At 43.2% G+C, this 13,315-nt stretch overlaps 1 protein-coding gene and 1 long non-coding RNA gene across 3 annotated transcripts in view; one reads left to right on the top strand and one right to left on the bottom strand.

Annotated features, from left to right (window-relative positions):
* The window catches only part of HS6ST2 (heparan sulfate 6-O-sulfotransferase 2), a 349,964-nt gene extending 339,585 nt beyond the window's left edge, over positions 1 to 10,379 (top strand). Inside the window, 1 exon segment of the mRNA XM_049872193.1 lies at positions 8,524 to 10,379. Within this exon segment, the coding sequence (XP_049728150.1) occupies positions 8,524 to 9,463 (940 nt within the window). The 3' untranslated portion in view covers positions 9,464 to 10,379.
* The window catches only part of LOC126069164 (uncharacterized), a 253,482-nt gene that overhangs the window by 25,771 nt on the left and 214,396 nt on the right, over positions 1 to 13,315 (bottom strand). The window lies entirely within an intron of this gene.

Here is a 13,315-nt window from a genome sequence, read left to right on the forward strand (position 1 = left end):
TGTTGGGAGTTAATGTACACGTGCCAGGCACAAAGAGCCCCCAGCCCCAGGAGCAGTAGTATGGCAGCTCCTGGCTATGCAGTCAGTGTAAGGAAGCGCCCTCTCTCAGCAGTCAAATGTTTCTGCATCATGGGAGTTCCTGAATTCTTTCAGGCCTGGTTTATTGAGCTATTCTAGTTAATTAACAGATACAAAGACAGGGTCTCCTAAAAATATAGGCCTTCAGCTCAACGACCTTCCTCGCACTTAGATTAATTCCTGAGGGCTATTGGCAATGTGTGACTTGTGAGCATGTCCTCACCTCTCTCAGGGCCTTGATTTCCCTGTCTGTAAAAAGGAAGGGGTTGAACTAAATGATTTGCTATCTCAGAGGTTTCTTCTTGCTCTGACAAGTCTATGATTGTTTGACTTAGAACTCAGGGCATTTATTTCAGGATAGTCTGTTGAAATAAAAACGAAAACAAAAAAAAAGGCCCTTGGTTTTATCCATTTATTTATTTTTAATGTCCTTAAACTTCCCAGCCCTCTTTAACACTGGGCAACTGCACAAGAATTCAGACAACAGGAAGCATAGCTAGACAGCCTTAAAATGCTCCACCATAGGGATAGAAATGGTTTGTCTGTTATTTAATAGTGACATCTAGTGGCTTTTCCTTATAGAAGACTAAAAAAAAAAAAAAAAGCAACCTAAAAAACCAAACCCATTGCCATCGAGTCAATTCCGACTCATAGCGACCGTATAAAAATAAGGGTAAAACCACCCCATAAAGTTTCCAAGGAGCATCTGGTGAATATAAACTGCTGATATTTTGGTGAGCAGCTGTAGCACTTAACTGCTACACCACTAGGGTTTCCTATAGAAGATTAAGTTGTGCATTTTCCTGTTGAGTCATCCTAAGTTCAGCTGATTCTATTGCAAACATTCACTCAACAATCATCGCTTACTTTATGTCAAACATCATGCCAGGCCCTGAGGGGCTTATAGCAATAAATGATACATGGGCCCTGTGCTCCCAGAGCTCACGATCCAATGGGGGAGGCAGACGACAGTCACAGCGTGTTGTAATGAATGCCCCAATGGGAGACTGCCAGGGCAATGGGAGCAGAGGAGGGATGCTTAACTCTGCCAGGTAGGTCAAGGAAAGTTTCATGGAAGAGGCACTCTTTCAGTAGAGTTGTGAAGGAGTTTGCCAACTAACCTACAAAGATCAGGTAGAAGTCATTCAAAAACAGTGGGCCCACCAGCTGGAAAGGCAGGGGGCCTGCAGGACCATTGCCTACGACCAATTTGGAAAATGAAGAGTACTTCTGTATACCTGGAGCATAGAGTGTAGAGCAGGGTTTCTCTGCTTGGCACGGTGGACATTTGAGGCCGGATAATTCTTTGTTGTGGAAGGCTGCCCTGTGGATTGTCTGATATTTAGCAGCATTCCTGGCTTCTACCTGCAAGAGGCCAATAGTACCCCTCCCTAGTTGTGACAACCAAAAATGTCTCCAGATATTGCCACATGTCCCCTGGGGGGCAAAATCGCTCCTGCTGTAGAGGGAGCTTGCTAGAGGTAAGGCTGGAGACAGAGGTGGTGACTGGGCCCAACAGAGTTATGTCCAGCATGTGGAGAAGTTTGGCCTTTGTTCATAGTTGATAGGGAGCCATTGAGAGATCTTAACTAGAGAACGACAGGTGAGATATGTGCCATGGGAAGGTGTGGAGGGGCAGGGAGGCCGGCTGTGAACCTGCTGCAGTGATCCAGTAGAGAAGTGACGAGGGCCTGAACCTACACATTGGTGGAAAGGATGGCAAGTTAGTAAGAGCTGGAGTCAACAGGGCTTGGGAAATGTTCAGATGTCTGTGGTGAGAAGAGAGAAGTCAAGGATGACCCCTGGGCTTCTTGCTTGCACAACTCTTGGTTGCGATAGTTGTTTCCACAAGTGCTTATTAGTGACAGAAAAAAGTTGGCCTAGACTTGTAGAGGGCAGCAAACCTTTCACTGTATTATACCTCTAAAGGCCCTGTGGGCATACAGAGACATCAAAACAGTGAGTCATTAAATTTACCCAGGTAACTGGTGGACTGTCATGACTCCAATTTAAAGATACGACATCTGGTCATCTTAATTAAGTGCCAGTTTGGTCACGAGCTAGTTCTGTTTAATTACCACTAACTGAAACAGGCTGAGATGTGAGTATGATTTTCCTGCTGCTGAGTTTGGCTCAGTTATTTAAAATGAAATCAGTCCAATCAGCAGCACCCTTCAGTTTTGTGTCAACCTGAAGGAGGTTTCCAGAAGCTACTACAGCCCTACTGTCACCTGCATCTTGCTCTGTTTTGATCCTTGCCTGGATATGGGCATTGCCAACAGAACAAGAAGGTATAGTGGAGATATTGGGGGATAGAATCAGAATCCAGATGTGTTGTGACAGGCTTAGACTTACTCTAACTAGAAGAAATTAAACAGGGCCACAAAAACAACGGCATCAGTCCAGGGCAAAGTGGTTTTGATTTCAAAATAGCACATGTGTGAAAGAATAGAGGATTTTAGTTGACTGTGTATGACCGATGTGGCCTGGCTGCCAAAAAGGCTGATGCGATCTGAGGCCACATTAAAAGAAATGGTGTCTAGAATGAGGGAGGTGATAGACTGCCTGCCCCCTTCTTGTCAGAAGTTACTTGTCAGACCATGGCTGAAGGGCCATGTTCAATAAAGTAGAATACATTCAGAGGCAAACAGCAGTGTAGAGATTAGTCAAAAAACATTTAACACAAAGAAGAGAAGCCTGGGGAGGGGGCATAAATGTTGTTTTCAAATATCTGCAGCCATGCATGTGGCTCCCCTGAAGTAGACCCACATGATCTAGAAGTACCGCTTGCCGCTGATACTGCTGACAACTCCCATAGCTTTACCTTAAGCCCACACGGCTCTCTGAGTGCTAGATCTGCCCACTCCACTCCCTACCAGCCGTCTCCACTTGGATGTCCCACGGGCACCTCAAACCTTCCCCCAGAAACCTGGGAGGCATACTTAGCCCTTCCTCCTCCCTCTCCCCTACATTCATTTTACCACCAAATCTTGTTAATTCTACCTCCCAAATCTTTCTCTGGAGTCCCTGTGTGGTGCAGTTAAACACTCAGCTGCTAACCAAAATGTTTGGAGGCTTGAGTCTGCCCAGAGGCACCTAAGAGAAAAGGCCTGGCAGTCTACTTCTGAAAAATCAGCCATTGAAAACCCTGTGGAGGCAACAGAGGAAAAAGGGGAGTCAGGAAGAGGAGGAGGAAACGGAATATGTGGCTAGTTGTGTACATAAACAACCGCCTCCTTTGCCGTGAGACTGGAAGAACTGGATGGAGACCGGCTACCATTACTGAACACTTTGATCAAAGATTCTATGTAAGAATCCTGATCAAAACGGAGAGAATGTGAAACAGAATTTCAAATTCTAAACGGACTCCGGACTTTCTGGAGCCATGGAGGCTGAATGAACTCCTAAAACTATATTGCTCTGAGATCATCTTTAAACCTTAAACCAAAAATATCCCCTGAAATGTTCTTAAAACCAAACAATAGTTTAGCTTAACTAGTAAAAAAAAAAAAAAAAAAAGTCTGCCTTGAGCATTATGCTCTTTTAAGAACTGTCTCTACGGGATCAAACTGACAACACCAACTCTAAAGATTAGACGGGAATCTTAGGGGGCGATGAGTTTATGTTAACGGGGGTGGAACAACTCAGAGAGGAAGGGTCAGAACAGCAGCACCATTTGAAGAATGTAGTCAATGTCACTGAATCGTACATGTAGAAATGGTTGAATTGGTACATGTTTTACTGTGTGTGTTCTCAACAATGACAACGACATAAATAAAATTTAAAAAAGAAAGAGAAAACCCTGTGGAGCACAGTTCTACTATGACACACATGGAGTCATCCTGAGTCAGAATTGACTCAGCAGCAACTCCAAAAACCAAAACCAAACCCTTTGCCGTCGAGTCCATTCCGACTCACAGCGACCCTGTAGGTCAGAGTAGAACTGCCCCATAGAGTTTCCAAGGAGCGCCTGGTGGATTCGAACTGCCGACCTTTTGGTTAGCAGCTGTAGCTCTTAGCCACTACGCCACCAGGGTTTCCCAGCAGCAACTAGTTTTTAAGAAATATTTCTCTAGTCTGCCACTTCTTCCTCTTTTGTCTCACCTTCTGTAATAGCCTCTTAACTCATTTTCTACAACTCCATCTCCACGCACGGTACAAGGTGATCTTTCTAAGGCACAGATCTCATCATGTCACTCCCCTGCTTAAAACCGGTCAACGACCTCCCTGTTGCCTACAGAATAGTCTAAATTCTTTAATATGGCGTCTGAGACCTTCCACGACCAAGCCTGGCTCGCTGTCGATCCTCAGTCCCTGCCACTGCCCCATTACTCCCCAGTCAGACTTATTCAAAGTGCTTCCCCCACACACAGCAGGCTAGTGCGTGCCTCTGTGCCTTTGCTCATACTGATCCTTCTGCCTCAGACTCCTTTCCTCTCTTCTTGCCTAGTTCTTACTTGTTTTTCAAGTTAAAGCACTAGGACCGCTTCCTGTATCTTTAGTCTAGGCTTGGAATTGCTACCAGGGGCTTTCTTTTCACCCTGTACTTGCTCCAATCATTAATTAAACATTATATGGAAATACTCTCCTTAGGTTCCCAGGTCTTATCCCTGTCTGTGAACCCAGTGCCTGACTCAGTGCCTGGCACACACTAGTTGTTGAGAGTAAGCAAGGCTTGCATTGAACTGATCATTGGCAGAGGGCCACCCATGTCTCTGTGCCTACTTGCCTCCCCAACCACTTTCCTATCAGGTTGTGCTTTCGCATCCTCCATTGTTCTGGGTAGGAAGGTCACTTCTCTGACATTTTCCTAGCAACTCTCCTCTCAGAATCATGGGCATCCTGGATCCTTTGTCCGACCAAACCTCCAAGATGTTATCCGCCCACCACCAAGGCACAATGCAATTCAGAAGGCCACTGGACCCTCCTGGAGGCCTACCCTTCACCATCTCTTCCTTTTCACCCATGGAATCATTTTTTCAAGCAGCATCAAGTGATTCCAGTTAAGGCATTGTGGGTCCCCAGGACTATATTCCCTGAAAGAAAAGGGCAATTACTGAGTCCTCAGAGCAGCTGTCATCTTGATACCTAGGGTAGCTGTGTGTGTGTGTGCATGCATGCATGCGTGGTACCTGTTGCCGTTGAGTTGATTCCAACTCGTGGTGACCCCAGGTGTTAGAGTAGAACTGTGCTCCATAGCGTTTTCATGACTGTAATCTTTATGAAAGCAGATTGCCAGGTCTTTCTTCTGGGGCACCACTAGGTGGGTTTGAACTGCTAACCTTTAGGTTAGTGGTAGACTGCAAACTGTTTGCAGCACCCAGGGGCATGTGTGTGCAGGCCCCTCTAACTTCTCCATTGCAGTGACAGTCCTTACAGTGTAGAGACTGTGGCTGCCCACATCAAACCACCCTCAACATATGGGTGCTACAAGCCCTTTAGATTGAAGATGTACTGGATTCACACATCCCTAATACTAGAGACTCTCTGAAGGTCTGTCTCTGCCTCTCGGTGTTGCCTCTTCTTTCTCTCTCTCTCCATATGGGAGTGGTGCTTACAAAACCCTGATCCTGACCGTGGCTGGCCCTGCTGCTTGGGGTCTGTCTGCTCTGAAAGACAAGGATGAGTTTGTAGGAAGGACAGCCTCAGACTTACACTGTGGTGCAGTCTAGGACTTACCAGAAGATGTCACTGTAGGCTTAAACCAGGAGAACAAGTTAGGTGAGGACTGCCAGTTAAGCGTGAAGGTGACTCCATAGTGGGGTTTTTAAACACCCAGCACTCCCATTACAATGCATGCCCGGAAAAACTGGTTGAAAGGTTAATCCAAATGTGTCACTGGACTTAATAAATTTCTTTTTTCCCAAATGATCAGTCTAATTGCCACTAAACTACACCTCAGGCCTACCATAAAGGCTTCAAAAATATTTACTAAATGAATGAATGAATACCAAAACTGGGAGTGGAAGGAGGGAGCCCATTGGTCTAATAGCTATCTTTGTTGACAAGGTCTATCAGGGAACAAAAATTGCTACTCTTTGGTGATGGGTTTTTACAGAGATGAATATTAGTGACACCAGCAAGGTCAGGTCTTAGAAAAGGAGTTAGATAGTGAAGGTGGCCTTGGACCTTTTCTATCCTTAGTTCCAGAGGCTTCTTCTGTGCCCAATGCTTGTTTACTCCAAAAAACTTATAAGACAGTTAAAAAAAAATCCTTCGTGTGATTTTTTTCAAAGCACTTGAAAGATTACGTAGTTTTTATATAATGAGGCATGACCTTCCCAGTCCCCAACTGCCTCTTTCCTGCTCCCCAGAATAGTTCATTAAATAGGCAATTAAAGCAGTTATTGAGATTCTGCTCTGTGCCAGGTATAAAAGCCAAGGTGCAAAGCCGGAATTGATGGGATGAACGTTCTAGAAGAATAGGACAAAGCCCGTGTCCTGTAAAAAAGAGTTTAAGAGAAAATACAAACAAGCGATTACAATTCAATATCAAAAGTTTTAACAAAGGCCAAGCATGGAAATGCCGTGGTGACATGGAGGAAGAAATGACAGCTGGCAGCAAGGGGTGGGGGTAAATTGTTTAAAGAAGCAATGGCACTTGAACCAGAACTTGAAGGATGAGTAGAATTTGCCAGTCAAAGAAGAGGGAAGGCCATACCAGGCGAAGGGAACACCATGCATAGAATAGAAGCATTTCTTTCCCAGGATGCCTGAGTTGCTGGAAGCCCAAGACTGGGAGAAATGTTTCCTCAAAGGACCCCAGCCAACAGACTCAGCCAGTTAAGTAGGTTTTTCTGGCTTCACATGCATGTATCCAGAACCACCACGCTCTCAGATGGTATCTTAGTTTCCTGGGGCTGCCGTAGCAAAATACCACAAAGTGGGTGGCTTTAAAGAGAAGGAATTTATTGTCTCATGGTTCTGGGGGCCGGGAGACTGAGATCAGGGTGTCAGCCAGGTTGATTCTTTCTGAGGCTCTGAGGGAGAATCTGTTCCATGCCTCTCTCATAGCTTCTGGTAGCTCCACGCATTCCTTGGCTTGCAGCTACAGTTTACAAGGCATCCTTCCTCTGGCTCCCTGTGTCTGTGTATAATCTCCTCTTTTATAAGGACACCATATAGAATTAGAACCCACTCTGCTCCAGCATGACTTCATGTTAACCTAACTGATAACATCTTTCTTCAAAGACCCTATTTTCAAACAAACTCATGTAGACAAGCACCAGAGGTTAGGATTACAACATATCATTTTGGGGGGAGGCATAATTCAATCCATAACATGGCAATGAATAAAATTCAGAAAAGCTGCAAGCCACTCCTCAACTTACCTTTGTTGAAGAAACTAAATGCTAATATTTAATGATTATTGTTGTTTTCCTTTCCCAATATGGTTTTCCATGACTTCATCCTTCATGCACTGTACCTGAGTGGAAACTCGTTTCTTACTAAAAACACAACTCCAGGGTTGTTTCTCCCCTTGAATGTGCCTGATCGCATCATAGATCTCAATGTATCTGGTGTGTGTGTGTGACTCTGTGTGTGGAGGCGTGGTTTAAATGTTTACTGGTCCACTGCTTGGGTACCAGAGTTTCTCAGTTTGCAGCTCAAAAGAAAAGATAGCTGCACAACAAAACATCCACATTTGCCGATACCCGGGTGTCCTTTCAGTGGGTAAAGAAAAGGAGCATTTTGGAGGTGATAGAGTTAACTTTCCTATGCTAGGAATATTCTCATGTGAGTGAAGGCTGAAAACTAAGGTAGTAGCTTACATAGATGCCATTGGCAGCTACCATGTCTATTTCAGTCAGTGACTAACCACGATGTTTATTTCTGGAGGCCCTGGGCTGCCCTGCCTATCTTTACATTCCACTCCCATAACGTAGGAGCTATGATGTTACTCCAGCAGCCAGAATCAAAAGCTTCATAGTAGGCACGCCGTCATCTGAGTTTTTGTTTTTTAATAAGATATCTAGATTAGACCGGGTATTGGAAAAAATGCTTTTATATATTTAGTAAGAAAGATTAGAATTTGAACTCATTTTATCAAGTCCATATCACTTCAATAAATCACTTGCTTCACTGAGTCTCCATTTCATGATTGGTTGATGGGAGTTTAGGGGTGGGGAGTGTGAAATAAAATGGTGGCCTACTTCCCTGATGAGGTCATTAGGAGGATTTTGTCATTGGTTGAAGGGGGAGGACAAGATACTTCCGTTACCTGCAGTATCAGTAAATTGGGTGAAAGAAATAGCTATCTGGCGGGACTAGTGGGACAGAGAGAGGGGGCCTCAGTGCGATTCACAGGACAAATGCCACGAGATACCCATCATCCTCTGCTTGCCTTCCCTACTGGTCGGTGAGCATCACATATGCCATGCACCTCCCTGACTCCACCTAGGTCACCCATATCCCTGACTATTGGTCTTTGTGCTTCTTCCATAGGAACTTCCACTATATCACCATCCTCCGAGACCCAGTGTCCCGCTACCTGAGTGAGTGGAGGCATGTCCAGAGAGGAGCAACATGGAAAGCATCCTTGCATGTCTGCGATGGAAGGCCCCCAACCTCTGAGGAGCTGCCCAGCTGCTACACTGGTGATGACTGGTCTGGCTGTCACCTGAAGGAGTTCATGGACTGTCCCTATAATCTAGCCAACAACCGCCAAGTGCGCATGCTCTCTGACTTGACCCTGGTAGGCTGTTACAACCTCTCTGTCATGCCTGAAAAGCAAAGAAACAAGGTCCTTCTGGAAAGCGCCAAATCAAATCTGAAGCACATGGCGTTCTTCGGCCTCACTGAGTTTCAGCGGAAGACCCAGTATCTGTTTGAGAAAACCTTCAACATGAACTTCATCTCACCATTTACCCAATATAATACCACTAGAGCCTCTAGTGTAGAGATCAATGAGAAAATTCAAAAGCGTATTGAGGGACTGAATTTTCTGGATATGGAATTATACAGCTATGCAAAAGATCTCTTTTTGCAGAGGTATCAGTTTATGAGGCAGAAGGAACACCAGGAAGCCAGGCGGAAGCGCCAGGAACAACGCAAGTTTCTGAAGGGAAGGTTCCTTCAGACCCATTTCCAGAGTCAGGGTCAGAGCCAGAATCAGAGTCAGAATCCAAATCCGAATCCCACTCAGAATCTGACTCAGAATCTGCCTCAGAATCTGCCTCAGAATCTGCCTCAGAATCTGCCTCAGAATCTGACTCAGAATCTGACTCAGAATCTGACTCAGAATCTGACTCAGAGCTCGAATCAGAAGGAGAGCCAGAAGGAGAACCGGGAAAGCCAGAAGCAGAACCCAGGTCAAGAGCAGAGCGATGGCAACACCAGCAATGGTACCAATGACTACATAGGCAGTGTAGAGAAATGGCGTTAAATGGCTCAGACAGGCTTTTGCCCACTTCTCCCAAAGCGCCAGTAAAAATATGGCAAATCTCAAAAGATGAGAGTGTCCAAACACATCCTGCTTCCTTAATTTGGGAAGTTAAAAAGTTATGTTGCCTTTACAGTTGCCTTTCAATTAAATGTTATACTGCGCGCGGGTAAAACAAATCTCAATATGTAATTAAATTGTCTTCTTTTGGTTTTGGGGACTATTTATGAAATCCAAAACCTAAACCAGACTCACCAGAAATTGCTGTTTAGATATTTTGAGAAGTTCTTAAATTAGTTACGGAGACAAAATGAAAACATAAAATGTTACCAGTTAATTTATGGCTGAGAAATGGACTTTAAATGATCCATAATGCACTGTTAAAACCCAATCATAGAAGCAAACAGTTTTTCCAGGGGTGAGCATGAACAGAAGCATAAAATAAATTAAATACAAAACCTTTTGTTTTCTTCTGATTTGTGACGAGGAATCTATTTAAATAGAATAACTGCTAATGGCAAATTTTACCAAACTGTAAAAAATAGAAAATTTCTCCCCCACATAAGGGTGATTTTATGTAAAAATATTGGCCTTTCAAGTAGAACAGAACTCATATCTTGTTATTTAAGAGATGTTTAAAATTTTGAACTTTTTCTACCTTCTGCTGTTTAAAGGTTTTAAACAGGGTGTCTCCCATATTAAACAAAATATTCCCCCCCCCAAATAGAATATCAGTGTTAAGATCTAATTTCCAGACACTTTTGGGGCACTGTAATTTCAACAACTCTGAAATCTTTTTGGCGCTGCTTCTCATTCATTTTAAGGCTTCTCCGATTTGTGCTCATTCCAAATTAACCCATTTATAGAATCTTTCTTCATCATCTAAATGGTGTGTTGCTGAATTTATCGTGGTATATAATCCTGGATTAAAGTCAGGAATTTCTTTCTATAGAATTGTCTTATCAATGTTTGTGTAGTGAGGTCCTTATCAAGAAACTCTTGAACAGGAGAATGTGTCCTAAAAGATTGTTGAATTCATTCTTGATCAGATAGAATTGAACCTGAATGTGAACTGTTATTTACTTTTTGTACATCTTTATTGTGATACTTCCAGATGGACTGGCTATTTCTAGGCCATTGGTTCTTTTTCATGTTGACAGATGGTAGGCAATTCCAAGAGCAAAAATGGTAGAAGCAGCGGTAGGATAGCCAGAGTTCTTCAGGAACACCAAAAGCTGTACCTCAGTATTTTGGGTTAAGCCTTCTACCAGATTTTGTTTGAAGGAAGGACGAATGGAAAGAATGTTCTGCCTTGAGGTTAAGTAGCAGGAGCGTATGAACTGAGCAGAGTGATTTGGTGTAGTGTAAGTCTATGCAAAAACCCTTTTAAGTTATCAGTTATGACTTGAGCAAGGTAAAAAATGATATGTAGTTTATTGTGCTATCTAGCATCCTGATTTTGGACAGTTTCCATTTTGTAGGTTTTGCTACACTTTTGTAAGGACTTACACTGACCCCTTGGCTATCAAGCAAACAGGGCGACTGAAAGTGGCATTTCTGTTTTCAGGAAAGAAGCGCTTAGAGGTGTGACCATGAAGTCACATCTTGTACAGTCTGCTCATTCGCATGATCTAGTTTCATCTGTAATAATATGGCCACAAACTGGACAAAAAGCTGAGCATTTAGATTTAAAAATGGATTTCCTTGACTCCAAGCTTGTAGCAGTAGATCTAAATTTTGTTCAGTCTGATAGTATTGCAGTCCTGGGAATTTTGAGAATTGAAAAACTGGAAGGAAATTAAAAAAAAAAAATCAAACATACCTTGAAGTCAAGGTGTTTTCAAGTGAAATATTTTGTGTACAGTGTGTTTTTACAAATAAAGATTCTGTATATCATTATGGTATTTCGATTTTGTTTAGTTTTAATTGAAAATGTTTGTTCTTAAAATGGAGAGATACTGTTGGAAAGCAGGACGAAGCCCGAGCCAGTGGAAACGCTTGTTCCGGAAAAAGTATTTTGTGTTATTGCTGTGGTGTGCATGGTTTGCAGAGATTAAGTGCATTTTCTCTGTCTATACTGATTATTGTATATAGGGGATGTTATAAATATGCATTTTTGTCATCATCATGTAAATCCCATGGTTTCAACTGTAAACATCTGTCCAATGGTGTAGCTTTACAAATCCTTCACTGATTTTGTGTAACTTAACAATAGATATGAAATAAAGTTTAAATTACAGGCTCTGCGTAATTTCATGATTTCAAGGTTTGCAGCCACTAGACTTTGTGACATCCCAGACAAGCACAAAATTCTCTTTTTCAAGTTTTCTTTTTTCTCTTGGCAGCCAGACATGGAAATGGGACAGCCTATTCTAATCCTCCACACTAGAATGGCCTTGTTGTTGTGTGCCTTCAAGCGGATTCTGGCTCATAGTGACCCTACAGGACAGAGTAGAACTGTTTCTTAGACTGTAATCTTTATGGGAGTAGGTCTTTTCTCCCGTGGAGCCACTGGTGAGTTCCAACCACCAATCTTCCAGTTAGCATCTGAGTGCTTAACCATTGTGCCACTAGGACTCCTAAAATGGCCTTAGTTTTGGGTATTTCTTTGTGGGAGTCATGCTCTTTCCTCTTTTGAGTAAAGCGAAGTTGTCAATGAAAGACAGAGCTTGCTATGCAAACGTGTGTATGTTTTAATTAGCAAATTAAATACTTGCATATCTAGGAGCATGTAGAAAGGCAAAATAGTGTTCATTTCCTATCTGTCACCTCTACCCACAGCGTGGAAGATAAAGATAAGCATTAAAGTATTGGCTTTTAAAGTCATTAACACAACTTGCTCTAATTATATTCAATGTACATATTTTTTCAAGCACACTCTTGTGGTTATGACTCTGGAAAGGAAAGATTAGTCCTTGCTCTTTTTCGAAGGGAACTTAGATTCCAGTTCCAAGAGACCAGAGGGAAGGAAGCCACAAATTTGGGGACGGAGGTTAACTATACTAAGCCTGTAAACTATTGGTACATATGAGATTTTACCCATCAAGTACTTATTGAGCAATGATTGGGTGGCCGAAGGTCTTGATGTATAAAGGTCTCGGGCCCCTTAAGACCAATGTGGGAGCCAAGATTTTGAAATATTTAGCAAATAAAGGTTGCATTCCTTCTCCCTAAAAACCAGTTGCTATGGAGTTGATTCCTGCTCATGGTGACCCCATGTGTGTCAGAGTAGAACGGTGCTCCATAAAGTTTTCAATGGCTGGTTTTTTGGAAGTAGATGGCCAGGTCTTTCTTCCCAGGTGCCTCTGGGAGGACTCCAATCTCCAACTTTTCGATTAGTTGCCAAGTGTGTTTATACCACCCAGGGACTTTTCCTTCTCCCTGTTGTTGGGTGCCATCAAGTCGATTTTGACTCATAGAGACCCCATGTGTGACAGAGTAGAACTGGCCGATAGAGTTTTCTTGGCTGTAATAAGCAGATCACCAGGTCTTTCTCTCATGGAGCTGCTAGATGGATTCGAACCGTCAACCTTTCAGTTAGCAGCCAAGCACTTAACCACTGTGCCACCAGGGTTCCTTTTTTATTTCTCTTTAGAGCACTCCCACTGAAGTGGGGAAAAGGTAGAAGACCTGCACGTTGCTTCAGGATACAGTGTCAGGGTTGGCTGCTAAGGAAATGGGCTATTGAGGTAGCCCAGAGAAGAGCTGCAATGACGAAATAATCATTTGGGCCAATGCCTGAGGACTTGAGTAGGATTCTCAATAGTAGTTATAAGCAAATAAGAGCAGGGCTACCTTTGGTGGTAGGAGATGGTCTAAAAGCTGTCACACTTGGAGGGAAGGCGTCTTCCATGG

This window comes from Elephas maximus, chromosome X (assembly GCF_024166365.1).
Source record: "Elephas maximus indicus isolate mEleMax1 chromosome X, mEleMax1 primary haplotype, whole genome shotgun sequence".
NCBI lineage: Eukaryota > Metazoa > Chordata > Mammalia > Proboscidea > Elephantidae > Elephas > Elephas maximus.